This window comes from Aulonocara stuartgranti, assembly GCF_965226115.1.
Source record: "Aulonocara stuartgranti genome assembly, chromosome: 7".
Taxonomy (NCBI): Eukaryota; Metazoa; Chordata; class Actinopteri; order Cichliformes; family Cichlidae; genus Aulonocara; species Aulonocara stuartgranti.
In genome coordinates, this window is record NC_138945.1 from 51022039 (window position 1) to 51040382 (window position 18344).

Here is an 18344-nt window from a genome sequence, read left to right on the forward strand (position 1 = left end):
TCTCACCTAGGCCCTTCAGGAACTTGTTGACCCCTCTTTGCTCACTCCCAGGCAGCGAGTCCAAATATTCTTGTGCTCTCACCTCAAAGAGACCTGGAGGGGGAAAAAAGAACTCGTTAAATGTGCTGTGGTATACAAAATGTAACTACAAGTTCACACTGAAGTCAGAGCAAAGTCCGAATCATCGGTGCACTGAAATGTTTCTGATCATTTTCTTAATTTTTTGGCCAAAAAAAGCATAATATCACATCGCATAATATCATTGCTCAAAAAAGCAACACTTTAGATCTCAATAAAAAAAACAAACTGCTGGATAATGGATGGTACTCAGCAGTATGTATGGCACACATGTGCTTGTATTCATGCCTGACAATGTTAGGGCATGCTCCTAATCAGATGACAAATGGTGTCCTGGGGGGTTGCCTCCCAGATATGGACTGGGAGATCACTTTTGTACAGTCTGCAGTGCAACCTGGTGGTGTTCTTTTGGACTTAGGTCAGGCGAGCGTCAGTCAATGGTATCAATTCCTTCATCCTCCAAGAACTAACCACATACTCTTGTCACATGAGGCTGGGCATTGTCCAGGGCCGGCGTAGAGACTGACAATACGTCCAAGGATTTTATCCTGATACTGTCACGACCTGCAGGATCGGCAAGGCGCTGATCAGCATCTCTTCACTCCTAGCCCCCCTTCTCTTCTCTTTTTCCTCTCTCTCTCCCTCTCCCCTGTTTTGCCGGGGCGGAACTCATGGCGGGTTCACGCCCTCGGTCCACGCCTTCCCGGATCGTGCACACCTGGGCCTCATCAGACCAGCTGGTATATTAGAAGGAGGAGATCAGCTGTTCAACGCTGGATTGTTGTGAAGGCTCTTGTCAGTACACACCTAGCTCAAGTTTGCTGTGCCTCTGTCTCAGAGACTTAACGTGTTCCTTTGTTCCTAGATTCCCCGGACCTGTCCCCGTGTTTCCCCGTGTGGAGTGTGGAAGGAGTGACAGGTCGCTAGCGGAGTGGCAGTGCTCATCCTGTTCCTACTTGCACAAAGGAGCAGATACACTTTAACAGTGTTAAAGAGCATTAACATTGCTTATAGCTTATTACCTCTGAGGCCTTGCCTGCGCAGATCTCTCTCCTGGATGAAGCCGGTGAACATCTGAGTCTCCATGAACACCTCCAGAAACCTTCTCAAACTCTTGGAAGTGACTGCTTTGCGAAAGGCCTCACGCTGAAAGGATGAGGAAGAAGTGGGGCTGGGCAAGGTGGTGGAGGAGACAGACTCCTCCTCCCTCTCTGTTCCACCCATGAAGAGGGAGTAGTGGCCCACCATCTCCACGAAGAAACGAACAAAAGCCTCCGACACCACTGTGCTCAGCGAGCTAGAGTCTGGCAGAGAAAACCATCGGAGAAGAGGGGTAAAAATTAGCCACCCCCAAAAGCAATTACAACAAAAAACTGCTACACATCAGAAGACATACAAGGTTGTTTCACACAGACTACTTCAAAGTATTGACACTGATCTAGATCTTGATCTAGTTTGGGAAACAGACTTTGGTTAGACTGAATGTTCCAGCAGTGTTGGAGTGAACTCTGTTGGAAAGGTTTGGCGACCACAAAGAACATGAGATTTATGCAGAGTTACACCACATTTATGGTTTTGTATTTTTAACCACAACATTTCTACTTTGAATTTCGTCATACTTCAAGGACCCTTTAATGCTAAAGGTGAATTATTAAGGAGGAAAAACTTGAATACTGGAATGAAGCTGTCCAGTCATATTAAAAATTTAGGGAAAATGATGAAAATCTCTGGGAATGTTCTCTTGGAAAATTTCTTCGGTGTACCACAAAACTATGATCAAGTTGCAGAATGATAAGTTGTAGGTGTTTCGTACATACCTATATATTTCACTGGAAAACAGCTGGCAATGAACATTAGAGCTGTGGTACATAATATTCATTACATGAAACCCAGGAAGATATGACTGGTAACGAAAACACTTCAAAGCTTTTTAAACCAGAGATTTGTGCAGACTAATATCACTAAAAAGAAGGCTGTGGCAATTAATGTAAAAAAGAAAGTTTCCACAGGACTTAGGTGCACCCTTACTGCTTTCATAAGAATTAAGATGTTAAGTAGTAGCCAGGAGTTACTAATCAAATGCACTCTTGTGAGCACCTCTATAAAAGCACAAGTTTTGGCAAGAGTGGATACCCCAGCAAATTCACCTCAGACCATGTTGTTCTCAGAGAAGCTGCCAAAAGACTAAGAGCTACATCTCAGACTCTTCAGGCCTCATTTAGCATGTTGCATGTTAAAGTTCATGACAGTACAATTAGAAGATTGAACAAGTATGACTTGTTTGGAAGGGTTGCCAGAAGACAGTCTCTCCTCTCTAAAAGGAAAATGATGGCAAAGCTGCATCTGAACAACCCACAACACTCCTGGAACAATGTCTATTGGACAGACAAGAGCGTGTTTTCACCATGTTTGGTTATAACACACAGCACCATGTTTAATGAAAACCAAACACAGTATATCAAGACAAACACCTCATACCAACTGTCAAACATGGTGGTGGAAGTTATTTAGTATTGTAAAGTCAAATGCACAGCCAACGGTCTGACAACTAAAGCTTGGCAGAAACTGAGGCCAATAATCCCAAGCACAGCAGCAAATCTACAACAGGATGTCTGACACAGAAAAGAATTAAGATGTTGCAATGGTCCAGTCAAAGTCCAGACCTCAACCTGAGTGATGTGCAGTGGCGGGACCTAAGAGAGCTGTACATAAACCAATGCCCGCAAACCTCCATGAAATGAAGCAATACTGTAGAGGACAGTAGCCAAAATTCCTCCCCAAGAGACTGAAAGTCACACTAAAGATGCTTACTTCAAGTTATTGCTGGTAAAGGTGGTTCTGCTAGTCCTGTGAAAACTTTCTTGCTCATAGTACATTCTGTTTACACACCAAAAAACCAGAAAACCCACATTATATATGCAAGAAATAACAAGTATGACAAGTCACCATTGGGTAGATCTCCTTTCTCACAGGCCAGCTCCCTTCTCTTGTCCAGCACATGCTCCAGAGCTGCCTGCAGCTTATGTGGAAGAATAGAGTCCTCATCATCCAGCTATAGAAGAGGAAAGAAAACTAATTTAAACAAACTTAACACACAGCCCACTCCACAAAACATCTTTTACAGTAACAACAAGGAACTCTTGTGTGACTAGTGACATTTTTTACTGTGCTCTTTCTGTTTTAATCTCTTTTTTTTCCTTTTCTTTTTTTTTACCTGTCGAAGGAAGCGGCTGTTGCCGAGGTCAACCACCAGGACCTAACAAGAGGGAGAATGATGTTATTTCCTGAAGCTATTGTTCAGTATAGGAAGTGCCCAGAGTAAAGGGCATCACGGGCAATAAATTACAAAAAAACGAAAGAAAAACCTTCTCTTACTTCTTCTATGGGCAGCTCTTTGAGTCGAGGTAGAGAACTGGAAAGGAGGCCAACTATAAAGGGAGTCGGAGTGCAGACTATATCCAACATGGACGGTGGGAGCACCGGGATGTATGTATGCTGCCAGGTGAAGGGATAGAGTAGAGCCACTACTGCATGACAACACTGAGACAACGTACTGTGGAAAGAGAAAGAAAGTGTGAAAAAATATTGTCATAATCTGGTAAACAGATGAATAAATCTTCCAATAAAACCAGAAAATGGGCAAGTGTTATCATTTGTCTTCTGTCTTACCTCCCTCCCTCCACCAACCACCTTACTTCCTATTAAAAGCGAGTTTTTCTGTCCCACTGTTGCCAACTGGTTACTCATAAGGGGTTGTCTGATTGTTTGGATTTTCTCTCTATTATCCTACGATTTATGTTATAGTATAAAGCGCCTTTAGGAGATTTTGTTTCTCAGGTCAACTTTAAACTTTAAACTAATTTAACATTAGTATCATTCACCATGTCGTATGTAATCCCAAATCCCTGTACTATTAGATAAAACACTTCTATATTTGAATATATACATAGAACCTGTAACTATTTTAATATGAAAGCACAATGTAGGCTATTCTTGTACTGAGATAACATTATTTTCATATCTAATCCCATTTAATATGTTGGGAATTCCCAGAAATCATAGCTAGTAAACATGGATAATGTCCAGACAGTGATAATAATAGCTTTTGCTCTTTGATTCACATGTTCTGGAGAAATGTTGGTTCATATATGATAATATATCCTTGACATTCACAACAAAAGGAAAACACAAAATCACAGTAAAAAAAAGTCTAAAATAGAAAGAAAATCCCTACCACAAGATGGCGCTATCCTCCTTCTAAAAAATAACTTCCCCTGCCAACCACTTATTAATGTGGAACATGTTGAGAAAAGTTCATTTATATGTTTCCCCATTCAAACCCGCTGTCACCCTAAAATGAGTGTTTTAATGGAGTGTGATGCAACACTTGCAAACTCTATACAGTGACAGCAGACACACTCACACACTGTTGGCTTAATCGCCACTGCATTTCCATCTGCTTGCAGTTAATTCATTATTTTAAAAAAAACCCAAAAAAACAATTAACGAGGCCAAATTTCCACTTCATGGCAGAGAAAGTGCAACAGCTCTGGTAAAAATGCTTTTAATGTAAGCTGTTTGAATACTATGGAATACTGTCTGAACACCGTAGTTTGAATACTAAGGATAAGAAAACAAAAACACACAAAACAGTTCACTCTGAAGAGCTTCATCAAATAATTTTTATGCTTTATGTATTCATACAGCATGAACCTTTAGGGTGTTTAAATCAGATTAAGAGGGACTTCTGTAGACGCCACATGTGTATCACAGCAGTAAGAAAGCCCTTTGGGGGTGGGGTGGGGAGGGGGATGACAACTATTGTGACGTATGAAGTGAAAGGTTCGAAGGAACCATGTTTGTTTGTAGACGTCAAACTGCACACATGGTGTTAGCTCAGCAGCCATGCTTTAAAGCCTTACTCCTTCTTGTCTGGCATCTATGACAGTTTTCCAGGGAAAAACTGATTGTTCCCCAGGCGACTGTATAACACAACAGCATTCCTTCCTCTCACACTTTGGTCAGCGATCTTCTTTTCCCCAGACTGCCTGTCTACTTGAAATCTCTGTGTCATATCATTCAAACTCTCTGATCTTTTCAGCATCACAACCCTGTCTTGCATAGTCTTATCAGCAACGATTTATGAAGCAAACAAACTAAATAACACAGTGGCTGAACCCAGCAGCACGAGAGCCAACCTGAGTTTGTCAGCAGTGAAGATGACCCTGCGCTCCAGCAGCAGGGAGGCAAAAACTCTGAGGAGAAGACGCAGACTTAATGAAGAGAAGAGACATTCAAAGTCTACGTGTTCCAGGCGGGAATCTGACGGGCGGCACAGTTCTATCACCTGCAGTAAAGAAAGAGGCGTGTAAGGCACACAAAAAGAAGAAAGAAGACCCTTAGATACAAATTACAAAGCTACTAATGCGATTATTTCTATAGTTTTAAACAATGCTGATTTGGGTAATAGACTCCTTTGTAAAAATGTCTTTGTACCTCTGTCCCAGAGCCAGGTAGGAAGTTTTTGACGGTGATAGTTCTTCCTGGAGCAGGGAAGGGAGCCTCCATGATGCCTCTCATGAAAGGCTGCACCAGGGCAGGGGAGATCGCCCTCCTCTTTTCCACTTCATCCAGAATCTGTAAGAGACAGGAAAGGGAACACTTTGGTTTCAGCACCAGCAACCTGTAGTTATTGTGTTACAAAAAAATGACAAAACTCTATACAAATCTAATTTACCATTCAAATATTTGGGCCAAAATGTAGTTAAAAGATAAAATATAATAACATCTCCGTAATCAAACTTTACTCACCTCCCTGCTATTTATTCTTATAGAATTCTGGTTCTTACTTAATTAACATAATAATAATAATGTGCTGGATTTTGCTCCTGCTCTCTCCTCCTGTGGCTGTGCAAGTAGAAGGCCCTAGAATGCAACCATACTGCCAAATATAAACGACCATCTAACAGAAATTGCTGCAAATGAAAAAAAAATCTATCTTCTTGTCACTATAGTTCCAGACTCAAATCCCTAATTTTCTTTTAGGAAAGTGGATATTATTAGCCAAATGCATTTATTCTGACCATAATGCAGTATGAATATGGCGCCACATTAAAACACAACAAACAGCTAACACCCTGACTCAATCATGTGTACTCCTCTACTCTACAAACACACTCTACGCATCTGTGCTGAATTAAAGCGTGTGTAGCTGATTGACTACATGTTGAAGATATTTAGAAAACTCTTCCATGTATGTGTCCTTAGTAATCAAACTTTAGCTATAGCATATGTACGCTGCAAAGCATTTACACAGGTCAACATGCAGATGAATCTAAGGCTCATTACAGGGGAGCTCTTCCACTGAAGCGACCACATCAGCTGCGTTGCACATGTGTCGCTTTACTGTAGCCATGGATACGAGCCCCTGTGGGAAAAGGGACTGGGGAAAGTGTGGGTGGAGTTCTTTGGGCACCGAGGGTGGTACTTTTTAATGGTGGTTTGTGTTAACACGTGCAGTTCAGAGCAGTGTAACTGAATGCAAGTCACGGCTCTGAGTATAGTTTGCACATTTGTGCCTGTGCTTAAGTCACTGCTGTGTATCTACCTTGGAGAAGAGGTCAAAGCATCCCAGGCGGCTGACGATACAGTAGACTTCAGGGAGCCTTCGGCCTTTGCCACTGGGCTGTGAACAGCCAGAAGGAAAGAGACAGACAGGTTCATAACACAAGACTGCTCAACCAACTACAACTAGAGGATTAGAGCAGTGAAGCAAACCAAAGCCTTTATTTGACAGAAACTTTACAGCTACATTCATGAAAAAAAAACAAAAAAAGTCATCCATGTTGAAGAAATACGTTGGAATGAGAAAAAAACAGCAGAAGGCTTTAAACCAGTGGTTCTTAACCTGAGTTCGATCGAACCCTAGGGGTTCGGTGAGTCGGTCTCAGGGGTTCGGCAGAGCCTCAGCTGTGATATGCACGGCTCATTTTGTGCACCAGTAAAAAACATATGTATGTCTTGAATTTGAAAAAAATCCTATTTTATTTTTCACTAAAGAGGGGTTCAGTGAATGCGCATATGAAACTGGTGGGGTTCGGTACCTCCAACAAGGTTAAGAACCACTGCTTTAAACAGACTATAATGAGGGATTCGTTTTATTAAGCCTGAATTAGCAGAAACCTGCGACCGTAACAGGAAGCATTGTAAGAGCATACCAGTAAACGACGGCAATATCCAAAACGTCTGCTTCCATCTTCACCAGTCAGTACAAATGAGAAGGTCTCGCTGGGGATGTAAAAGGGAAAGATAATTCAAACAATCATATAAAAAAAACATCTTAAAACTGTTAAATCACAAAAAAACAAAAAACGCAGGGTCAGGTTTTTACCACCAAAACCTTACTTTGTACTTAACACAGAGAGCCCTCGGGACAGGGTCACTCTGGAAAACAATCGCACAACACTTCCTAACCTCTACCTGACAGGTAATCATTCACTGCTGTTAACCTTCATGACAGGGGAGAGTGTCAGCCAGTCCACTTTAATCATATGCTTGGTTGCCCTCACCCCTCAGACATCTGCCTCTGGATAATTATTAGCCATCGCCATCACACAATCATCACTTCTCAGAACAATGTGTACATTGACCGGAGGCATTGAGTAATGCAGCTTGTAGAGCAAACAAGGAGAGTAATTTCTGTAATAACAAGTTAGGTGCATGGTGTTAGAGCTACCATTTCTCCTGAAGGCACTAAAGATTTGCTAATTTCCAGTAATTTGTCAGTCATGACTGATTAGTCTTTGGGACTTTCAGCTTTCAACTTTTCAAGTGATAATCAGTGAGGAAAACAGCTGAGTGAGCTGTCACCACTCCAGAGGGAAATTCCCGTGTCCACGTTTGCTTTCACTTCACTTTGTGCTTGTGTGCCGTGGCAGCATTCAGATCCAAACTGACCTGGGAAAGTTGTCGACGGGTGCCCAGTCTTTGGCGTCTGGGAAACAAAACTGCGGGATGACCTTCAGCTGGTCCTCAGTCTCTCGCATGAACTTAAAGCTCCTTTCAAGCTGGATGAGAAAAACCCCCACATAAAATAAAGAGATTCCAAATAGAGGTCAAAGCATTTAAATTAAAGAAAGAAACAGCGACAGTTATTTGCACAGCAGACGTGTAATGACTGAATATATAAAGAGTCACAGTTAAACTACTTAGTGCATATTTTGGCCCCGCATGTCTGAGTTCAATCAGTCTTTGATTTTAACTTATTAAAATTTTCTTCAATCAAAACTAAAGCAGTATCACTGCTCAAATCGCCACACTGCTCATAAACTGGGGTGTACATGTTTCCTCATAAATAATGGTCAGGCAGACAGCAGACAATGTCGATTTTCAAAAAGTTTACATATAATATTCAGCTTCACTCGTTTTGCTCCAGTAACACTTCTGTTTTACCTTGAGAGGAAACTGCTGTGTGACTTCCGGCAGGTACGGAACTCCAGCTTTGGTCTTATGGAGCGCAACAACTATAAAATACTCAAAGAGTTTCCTTTCCTGCAGTTCCATCAAATCCCTCTCCAAGGTCCGGTACCGCCCCGTCTGCCTCAACATGGACTGGACCGACACAAGCCGCTGGCTATGAGCTGTGGAACACAGAAACACATTTCATCAACATGCATGTATGCGATCCACAGATATATACACAATGTGTGTGTGAGTTGCAGTGAACCCACAAATTACAGCCTGCATTTCCAGCTTTAGCTATATCACAGAACTGGAAGAAAACTACACAAGCTCACATCGTGCTTCTTTGTCATTTATATCATTAATATTAAAATGTCCTGCTGAATGAAAAACATTTACATTATAGATTGCACTATGTAGCACGTCTGTTTGGATTTTCACCTTTTAGTTTCTCCTCCGTGTCGCTTTCCGACTCGCTGTTCTCGTCTGTCACTGAAAACAAAAGAGAAGAAAAGAAAAGAGATTTATAGCACCAGTAAAGTCGGAAAAGGCCCCCAAAATATTAAATGACTTATGCAATACTTGTTTAAATAATGAGATAAAGGCAAGACTGCAAAGCACATGGAGTGGGTTGACTGCTGAGAGTATTAAAGGTAAACTATTAATAAACTACAACAAAGAAAAAAATGAAGAAATAAAATAATTTGTGCCAAAGGGTACATATTCTTAAAACAATGATCACAATCAAAATTAATATGAGAATTTTTTTTCCAGTTTGTCAAATTTTTTCTAGACCAAACAGTTATCATAATAGAAAACAGAAAGTTTTATAGCAGCACGTAATATTTGAATGTGGGCCCCACATGGGCTTTCTATTGCCAAGCACACTGTGGACTTAGTTGGTGTTATACTGTATTTAATGGCAACTGGGAACCCATGATTGTCTAAACATTGCCTTGCATGGTAAAGTCCTGTTTTTCTGTCTATGAGTTGCCTATTTTCTGTGTCTTTTGTTTTCATTGGACTACCAATCTAGTTTCCCTTATGAAGATTACTAAAAACTCCACAAGGTGCCAGACAATCACTGAATTAAGTAAAATTGAATTCATGTCTCTACTTGAGATGACAGACATATTGAAAAATGCAACCTCCTTCTTGAAAGCGCTGCAGTAGCGGACGCAATGTTTCGCAAGTTAAAGATGTCCGTGCAGTCAGTTTCAATTTTCTTTCACTAAATCAGAGATAGACAGTAGCCTGGTGTTCACTTGATGGCTCACCTCTCCCTGAGCTGGACTCAGCAGACTGAGACACCTTCTTCATGCGTTTCTTCCCTCTGCGCGCCTCGAAGATCCCATTGATCTTCACCACCATCTGGAGAAGTTGAGAACAGAAACACAAAGGCTTTAACCCTTTAAACTGATAAACAAAAATGTGCCTGTACCAAGATCCTTTCAGTGCAACCTCAGTGAGCCCTTTTCATTAGGTACTCTTCCACACAGGAAACGTACAGTAGAAATGTTCTTGCTCCTCTTTAAATCCCAAAGTGGGAGTTCGTACCTTAGGGATTTTCCTCCGTCTGCGATTGTAAGGGTCCCCTGAGAGACACGGGGTGTCGTCGGGGCTGCTGGGCGTGGAGGGGGGGCTGATACGGGAAGGTGAGGAGATGCCAGTGTCTCTGTTGGTCTTACGTAGCTCGGGGATCTTGAAGCTTCGTCGCTCCGAGTTTTGTCTCAAAAAGCCGGGCTTGGAGGAGAGCTGATAGGGACAAACACATTTTAGCATACTTTTAGGTTAGGTTAGGTTTTCCGATTCCATTGGATCTATTTGATTATCGTATTTATCCATATTTATCCATCCTTAATGTACCTTATTTGGTGTGCTGGGGACAGGAGATGAAGAGGCAGGTGAAATGCATTTGCTTCCCAAACAGCTTCTCTCCAGCTCAATATCTTCATAGGGGTTCTCCTTGGATGGGGGATCTTTAGAAGCAAAAACACATGTTTTTAACGTCACAAGTTACACAATAGCGCGCTCGTTCCAAAGCACAGATAAGCACTCTTTCCATATCACTCACGTTTGTTTTGCCAGACGATTCCTACTCCAGATGTGCGGAGAGCTATTACAAGTAGCAGTATGTGTAACCCAGCTCATATTTCATCATGATAAGACTTTTGCACAGCTAAAGTTAAAAGCAAGCCCTGCATATACGAAGTGGGGTAGCTTTCCAAAGCCTGTCTCTTTCTTTCTCTCCATCTGCCTCTGACTCTCCCCTGCTCTATCAATCCATCCACCAGATGTGACTTGTACGCAAATAAAGAGGGACGTTCAGTTCCCTGTTCCTTCTTGCTCAGGAAAAAGACAAAGGAAAAAAAGAAAAACAACAGATCAGTGTGCTGTTTTCCACATTGCTTGCTGAAGAGAGTGTCACACTAATCTCCATAATGTGTTTCTGTGTGCTATCAGCTAGTCAAACCCATCAAAGAGGCACGAGACTGAACACATGTGATGGCAACAGTTGCCTTCCTCTCTGTCTGCAAACAGTGACATGCGACTGTGTGTTCAAAGGGTGTTTGTGAAAAGCTTGTGGGTGGAGGGAGGCAAGACTTCGAGGACATCACAAGCATTCATCACTGCCTCCCTGAACAGTTTTATTAGTAGACATATAGTTAGTCTGACTCGCTTTACCCATGGGAGGTTATTGAGAGTTCAGTGAACAATGTCTGAGAGTTTTAACTAACACTGCTGTACAAAAGGAGGAAACTAACAAGGTTAAAATAAGCTCCAGCATCACTCAGAAGTAGTTGAACTTAATTTGATTGTTGCCGGCAAAAACAGCCACCGTTACATACCAGTCTGCCCCCCACCCCAACCCCTCCCCCACCGCCATCCCAGAGCCCTGACAATCACAGAAGCCAACCTCAGCTACAATGCAACCTCACACAACGCCACTATTGTGCGTTATGAAATTAAACGCGCTCTAGGTGGGGCCGGCATAATACGACAGACAATAAGTGAGGAATTTCTATTTATAATTTTTTAATAAAAGCTGAGCGGCAAAGCTCTAAATTACAAAAAATATAAAAAGAGTAAAGAGATTTTGCCCTCTTTGTCAACTCTGTCACTGAACTCTTTCTTTCTTGCAAACTTTGAGTCAGTTTATGAATTTGCGTGCAAGGCAAAATGTTACAGAGATAATTTTTTGGTATGTAATATTTACCTATTATGTCCTCATAGACATTCTCCTCTGATAAAGTGCGTGTTAAGCCCAGTCTGGATTGATGATACCAGTTCACCTGGGAGCTTTCTGCAGACGACTGAAGCAAATCCTCAAATTCGTAGGACTTCCTGGTGGACAGAGGAGCACAAAGACGAAAGAGTTTTGACTGACATCTTAAGGCGAACATGTGTCACGGTAATGTTGTTGATTTTTTCTTTTCACTTGCAAAACATGAAACTGATATTTCAGTTTGTTAGCTGCATCGTCAAAATAAACACATCTGTTTCATCAATCCAAATGTATCCACTGGAACACAATGCATACATTTACACATGCGTGCAATCAGTAAATCAAAAGTCTTGGAATCAAAGTAATTCTGTGCAATTTTACTGCATTAGCTTATACAGAATAATTATTTAACAGAGTACATCACAGTATCATGGCTTGCTCTCTTTATATGAAATAAAGTTAGATAAAGTAAATGCAGTGTCGCCGCTCTGACGCAGTTTTAGCCAAAACTGAACAATACTGGATGATGTGGATCTGGTGACTGGTGAAGGCACATCTATGGAAAAGCACCCTGCAATGGACACTCAAGAGGGAGACAGCCTGACCAAACAAAGGGCTTGACACAGCAACACACTTGAGCACACACTTGAGCGAGGCCTCCACATATGGTATGGAATGTAACAGATCCAAGCCAAGCTCCGAAACAAGAATTCAGACCACTGGAAAAAGCGAACAATAGATGTGCTCAATACTGCAGAGTTCACATTTTTTTGGTTTCCCTACAGAGAGTCCTGCTTTTTTGATTGTAACCATCTGAACTGAAGGGCTACTGAGAGCCGAAAAGTCAAACATCTTTAACCGTTTGCAATCAAAAGACTACTTTTCAGATCGATCAGATTTTGCACTTTTAACGTAATTACGCCAAATGAATTTTTAAGAGCTCATTTTTTTGTAATTCTGTGAAAAAGCAAAGCTTTTTGACATGACTCTTCATGTTGCTCTTCTATTATTCCAGTGGAGTTGTTTTGGATGGAGGAACTAGTTGCGTCGGTGTGTACATTCCTGAGATCAAACCAATGAGCTCATTTTGTGGGATATTTAGAAAAAAGGATGAGGTCACCGGTGATTCTGATTTACAGCAGATGTGGGAAATGTTGTGCACCTCCATGTTTGTTTAATGCTGACGGGGGAAGGGTTTAAGGACATGTACACCGAGCTATCGCCGGCCAATCCAGTTCCCACTTTACAACTTTTGGAAAATTTTAGCTTTTGCGGTGTGTGGGCTGGGTTAACTTTATTTTTCCACATTTTCAGCATGTTATTAAACTTGAGTAAAGATCTAACATTCTTGGTCAGGAAGGATATTTTTCCCTTCTTTCTTTTCAGTGTCTTACCTGTTGCTACTGTTACGTGCTTTATCTGCCCACGGTCTCCTGCAAACTCCTGGGGGTGGGCACGTGGGTAGAGGTGGAGGAGGAACGGAGGGCAAAGGAGGCAAGTTCCTTCTTCCCTTTCCCAAGAAAGGCCCTGAAGCTGGGGTGGCGGGCGGCGTGTGGTGCTGGAAGGTTCTTTGAGGTTTAGGGAGAGGGTTTATAGATGGAGCACCTGGCTCATTGTACACATTCTCTGAATCTCCATCCCTCCATCTCCGTGTCCCACTAGGTCGAGCCATGTCAAAAGTCCCAAAAATGGGCTCATTGCCCCTCTTTTCTGTCTCCTCCAGCTCTTCCTTAGAGGGAGGACAGAAGTAATTCCCTGGGAATGCCAGTGAAGGTCTGTCAGGAACCTCCTTTGTTGCCTTCTCTAGTTTCTTAACATGAGTTAAAACACTTTTCTTGTCTTGGGGTTGTTCTGTTGGCTTAGAAGCCCGAAATTCCCTCTCTACCATCACTTCTCTGTCTTTGTTTGCTGGGGCTTCTGGGGATTTAGGTCTCGAATCCCCCAGCTTACCAACATTCTCCTTCCCCGAGTCTTGTCTGTCCCAGCTGACAAACCTCTTGCTGTCTGTCCTTTGGACTTCTGTAGTTTTGGATTCCTTTTTCCTCACTGTCTCAGCTTCCTTCAGTGTCGCACTTAGTGGACATGTTCCTGAAATAGTTACTGGGACAGACTCCTTCTTGCCCTCCCACTGGGATATCTTATCACGGATGCTGGCGGTTTTGGCTCCTGCTGGGCTCTTGTTGTGGTTCAGCTTAGCGCACAGCCCGTTTTCCATGTTGGGAGCCCGTGGGTCAGTAGCAGGAGTCGTGGCTCTCCTGTGAGCCAGCATGGAGTCAGGAGGACCTGGGCTGAGGAGAGGAGAGAGGTGATTCTTTATGGACACAGCGGTGTCCCTCCTGTCTCTGTCCACTGGTGACCCACACACCTCTTTGGGCTGGGGCACCACTGCTGACGGAGCCTCGCCAAGCTTCAAGCCACAGCACTGGAGCCTAGGAAGGAAAGATACGGAAAGATGAGCGTGCACACAAATTAAAGGAGAAAAAATACTAGAGAGACATGGCAGTAAATCAGTTAATTAAGAAACCTGTACACGGAACTAAAGGACACAATTAAATCTCATTATTGTTTGATTTTAATGCAGACACAATGAAGAACCAAAAGGAAAATAGCAAAACACATGGTAAACTCTGCATTTATACCAGCGTCTTGCGCAATGACACTTCAGATGAGCCCCTGACATTATTAGAAGAAGCTGCACACACTAATACACTTTTTTTTTTTTTTTTTTTTTTTTTTGCCTGTCCCGTTTGGCTCTTTTGCCATCAGAATTGTTGTCTAAAGGCAAAGAAAGATGCCCAACGGATTTACTTTACCAAACTGACCATCCCAGCCTTGCCGTAATGGTCCATTTGATTCACCTTTTATTGTTTATTTTATTTTCACTTACTGAATACGGGACAGACTTGACTGGGGGAAAGAAGGGGAGAAAGAAAGAGGGAAAGAGAAACAGCTGAGAAGAGGGACGGGGGAGAAGGGCAAAAAGCAAACACTAATACACTTTTGACAAAGCCATAATATGGAAAAGGCCAACAGAGAACACAAAAATACTTCAAAAATAACATCTCAAAAAAACCACACACTATTCAGACAAGCTCTCCTTAAACCTGTCAAAAAGTTTAGAAATTCAACTCGACACATGACTGCAAGACTACAAAATGTTTGTTATAGATTATGATCTTCCATAACCAGAGCTTTTATGTCATGTGGGACAAAAGAAAAGGTTCAGTCGTTCTGAAACAGTGTATTACAGTTTTTAGGAAGGAAGTTTTCTGCAAGCTTGAACAAAAAGAAAACAAAAGATGCAACCAGACTGTGTGGAAGGAGCGAAAGGAAACCGAAAGAGAAAGAATGGCAAAAGCTGCAGGCTTTTCTTGGTAAAGCAGCAGTGAGAACTATGTAGATTAAAAAAAACAGAGGGAGGGATTACATTGGACTGTTGTCAAATCTAATAATGAATTGTGCAATATTTTTTTTAAATTGTCCACTTCCGCTTTTACTGTACACAGCAGAGAATCTTAAAATTGGCCACACAATCCCAGTGCTTACGGTTCCACCCAAACCGAGCTTTGTTTTACGGGCCAAACAGGAATTCTTGTTAAAAGAGTTCAAACATCTGTTGGGTGCCTCTGTCTCAGCTGTGATTCACTCCTGGAACATTACTGAGTCATGACTGTTTGAACTCTGGGTTTGAGGGTCAAAGTTTACGAGCTACACACAAAGCTATTTCTGGAGAGGGAGATGCAAGTATGCGCAGATGACGAGAGGGAGCTAAGTGTGGACGTGCATCCTTTCTTTTCCGCTCCTGACCCACAAAACTCTGTTCTAGCCCAAAAGCCTATTCATCAAATGACTTGAATTTCCAACAAACAGAGGAAATGTGGCCTTGCTGGGTGACTTCTGATGACATTGCTGGATGTGAAAACCAACAGTCATGCAATCTAGAGGAAATCTCCAGGGAGGGGGAGGGGGGAATTACTTTCCTCAAAGACCTTCAAAGACAAGGCAAAACTTGATGAAAATATGATCACGGAGGAAAAGATATAATTCTCTTCCAAATTAGGAAGGTCAATAAAAAACAAAAGTTAAGGAGAGCCAGATTAGGTAGAGACAAGTGACTGAGTTACAGAAAAAGTGGAGCCAAAGAAGAAAAAAAATGGTAGTCTAACAATAAATAGCGGACATTTACTGCAATGTAACTAAGGGCAGATTCAGGGTCACCTGGGACAGCTCTAACGCTGTGCATTATTGAAAAGGAAGGTTTTAAGCCCAATCTTAAAAGTAGAGATGGTGTCTGTCTTCCACATCCAAACTGCGAGCTGGTTCAACAGAAGAGGGACCTGGAAGATGAAGGCTCTGTCTCTCATTCTGCTTTTAAATACTCTAGGAACTAGAGTGTGCCATCCTAGAGCAAAGTTCTCTATGAGGGTGATACGGTACTTTCGGTGGGTCTCTGAGGGTGGAAAGGAGGCTACTGCAGGAGTGTTTGAAATGGACAAAAATATTCATCGGCTTTGGACTTTTCCCTGAGAGAAATGTCTGGAACCTTTTGAGCAACTGTGACTGGCATGGCAGGCCCTCAAAACAACAGACATCAAAATCTTCCACCCCTATTGGCACAAACAAAAAGGAAAATCCCATCATTATAATCTAAATAGAAACTAATGAATGCTGTAAGGATGACAGAAGGGGCCTTGGAGAGTGGTCATGGACGCATCAGACAGTGGCAGCAGGGGGGCAGTAACAGTATCAAGATGCCAGATGGCTGCCTCTGCCCTGTTCTGCTCCCCTTCCCTGCTATTGTTGTACTGTTGAGCTTAATGAAAAGGGGGGTCTCCTCCTTGCTTAAGTCCACTTCAGAGTTTTCTGTTGGCTATGGGACCATTTCTTGAAATTTGGAGGAAGTTGTGCTTTGGCCAGCTAGTATGTTCCACTACTGGCATTAACCATACAGTTATTTATTTGGGGTGGCTGTGGTTCAGGTGGTAGAGCAGGTCATTTTACCAACTGGAAGGTTGGTGAAGTGATCCACGGCTCCTACTGTGTCAAAGATACTGAACGCCCAATCAGTTTCCCCGAACACAACCATTGGAGTGTGTTTGAATATCATTGTGTGTGTGATTAGGTTGCAGTAAAAAGTGAGTAGAAAGAAAGTGTATAGGTACCAGTCTATTTACCATTCGTATATCGAAGCTCCTCAATTAATTTCATAATGACAGATGAGTGTGTAACATCAAACTTATTACACAGAGGTAAATGTCCTTGTTTAGGAGGACAAAACAAACACCATACAAGTTGGAATCAGATACCATACTACACGATATCACAGAAGCAAAATGGCAACCTATTCAATTGTCTTTTAAGGCACCCACCCGTTGACTGATTGGTAGATGCAGTTGTCAGTGTTTGTACAGAGCAGCAGGGCCCTCCCACCGGTCATGGTGCTAGCAGCTGGCATCCTGAGAAGACAGGTAAAAAAAAAAAAGAGAGAGAGAGACGGTCAGCCAGTCAGTCAGAAAGATGGAGTGTCTATTAAAAAGGAAAACAGAATTATATTTCAGCTTGCAGGTCAAAAAGTTACAAAAAAAACAGTATAAGCAAAAATATTTCAGCTTGTATTTTTTCTCATAAATAGGCAGACATATAGATTGATGAACGAGGACTGGGTCAAAAGAAGATGCTCCTTTCGAGGACTCTCTTAGGGAGTGGTGTGTGAAAGTAAACTACCAAATGGCTCAAACAAATCTCTTATTTTAAAACTCCTTTTTGAAGACAGCTGCAGAAAAGCAGACCTCACAGACTGCATGGAATACCACCAAACTACCATTCCTCACTTGGTCAGAAATTGGAGAATAGCACTGAAAAACGCCTAAACAGCCAACAGGCATATTAGGTTCCCATTAGCCATGTGGCATTATGGAAAAATACAAAAAAAGAAAAGAGAACCACACTGTAATGCAATTAAGATCCATTAGGATTATATCGGCGGTGGTGAGACAGGAGCACTCAACTTTTTATGTTATCCTCAGCGTTTTGCCCTTTTTTGCATTTGCCAGATCAGATTTCTGATGCACTGCAGCACACACACACATTTTGTTTTTGCACATTACTCCTTTCATTTCTGACAAGAGCTTCCGTAATTTGTTGTCTGTCTTCCAGCCACACATTTTCCTGCTGTTGTTTATCACAGGAAAGTAGTGCCGATGCGAGGGTGAGGGGACGTGCTCAGTTTTAAATTATTACTGGGTCCATTTGTCAGCGCACAATGAAACCAGATCCACTTGGAGCGCAGCAAGGCCATCCATATGCAACACTGAACTGGAGCCACTGGTGCACAGTGCTCATTGCTTGGCCTGTAAACACTGGTGGAGGGCTGGCATGAAGCAATAGGCCCTGGCCTTTTGCTTCTGGCAAGTAGTAGTAGACGCAAGGAAAAAAAGAGATAGTTCAGGGCCAAGTCCTGCTGTATTCATGCTTTTAATTCTACAGTAAATTCACAAAGCCACTAATACATGCATTGCCACCCTGCTGCATAGCCAAACACAAAACCCCATATGAAAATACACCTACATAGACTTCTACA

At 42.2% G+C, this 18344-nt stretch overlaps 1 protein-coding gene across 3 annotated transcripts in view; it reads right to left on the reverse strand.

The window, feature by feature from the left end:
* The window catches only part of LOC309711922 (DENN domain-containing protein 2A), a 39217-nt gene that overhangs the window by 1060 nt on the left and 19813 nt on the right, over positions 1 to 18344 (reverse strand). For 2 of the 3 annotated variants that reach the window (XM_082542475.1, XM_082542474.1), the window contains 18 exons: positions 17134 to 17220; positions 13159 to 14193; positions 11756 to 11883; positions 10405 to 10517; positions 10096 to 10293; positions 9816 to 9909; positions 8980 to 9030; positions 8530 to 8717; positions 8035 to 8144; positions 7296 to 7365; positions 6686 to 6763; positions 5575 to 5715; positions 5277 to 5425; positions 3454 to 3631; positions 3293 to 3334; positions 3025 to 3130; positions 1101 to 1382; positions 7 to 93 (listed from right to left, as the gene is read on the reverse strand). In XM_082542475.1, coding sequence (XP_082398601.1) covers positions 7 to 93; positions 1101 to 1382; positions 3025 to 3130; positions 3293 to 3334; positions 3454 to 3631; positions 5277 to 5425; positions 5575 to 5715; positions 6686 to 6763; positions 7296 to 7365; positions 8035 to 8144; positions 8530 to 8717; positions 8980 to 9030; positions 9816 to 9909; positions 10096 to 10293; positions 10405 to 10517; positions 11756 to 11883; positions 13159 to 14193; positions 17134 to 17219 — 3136 coding nt within the window. In that variant the 5' untranslated portion in view covers position 17220. Of the gene's footprint in view, positions 1 to 6; positions 94 to 1100; positions 1383 to 3024; positions 3131 to 3292; positions 3335 to 3453; positions 3632 to 5276; positions 5426 to 5574; positions 5716 to 6685; positions 6764 to 7295; positions 7366 to 8034; positions 8145 to 8529; positions 8718 to 8979; positions 9031 to 9815; positions 9910 to 10095; positions 10294 to 10404; positions 10518 to 11755; positions 11884 to 13158; positions 14195 to 17133; positions 17221 to 18344 lie in introns of those variants that run through there. The other variant, XM_082542476.1, reaches the window with a different exon arrangement.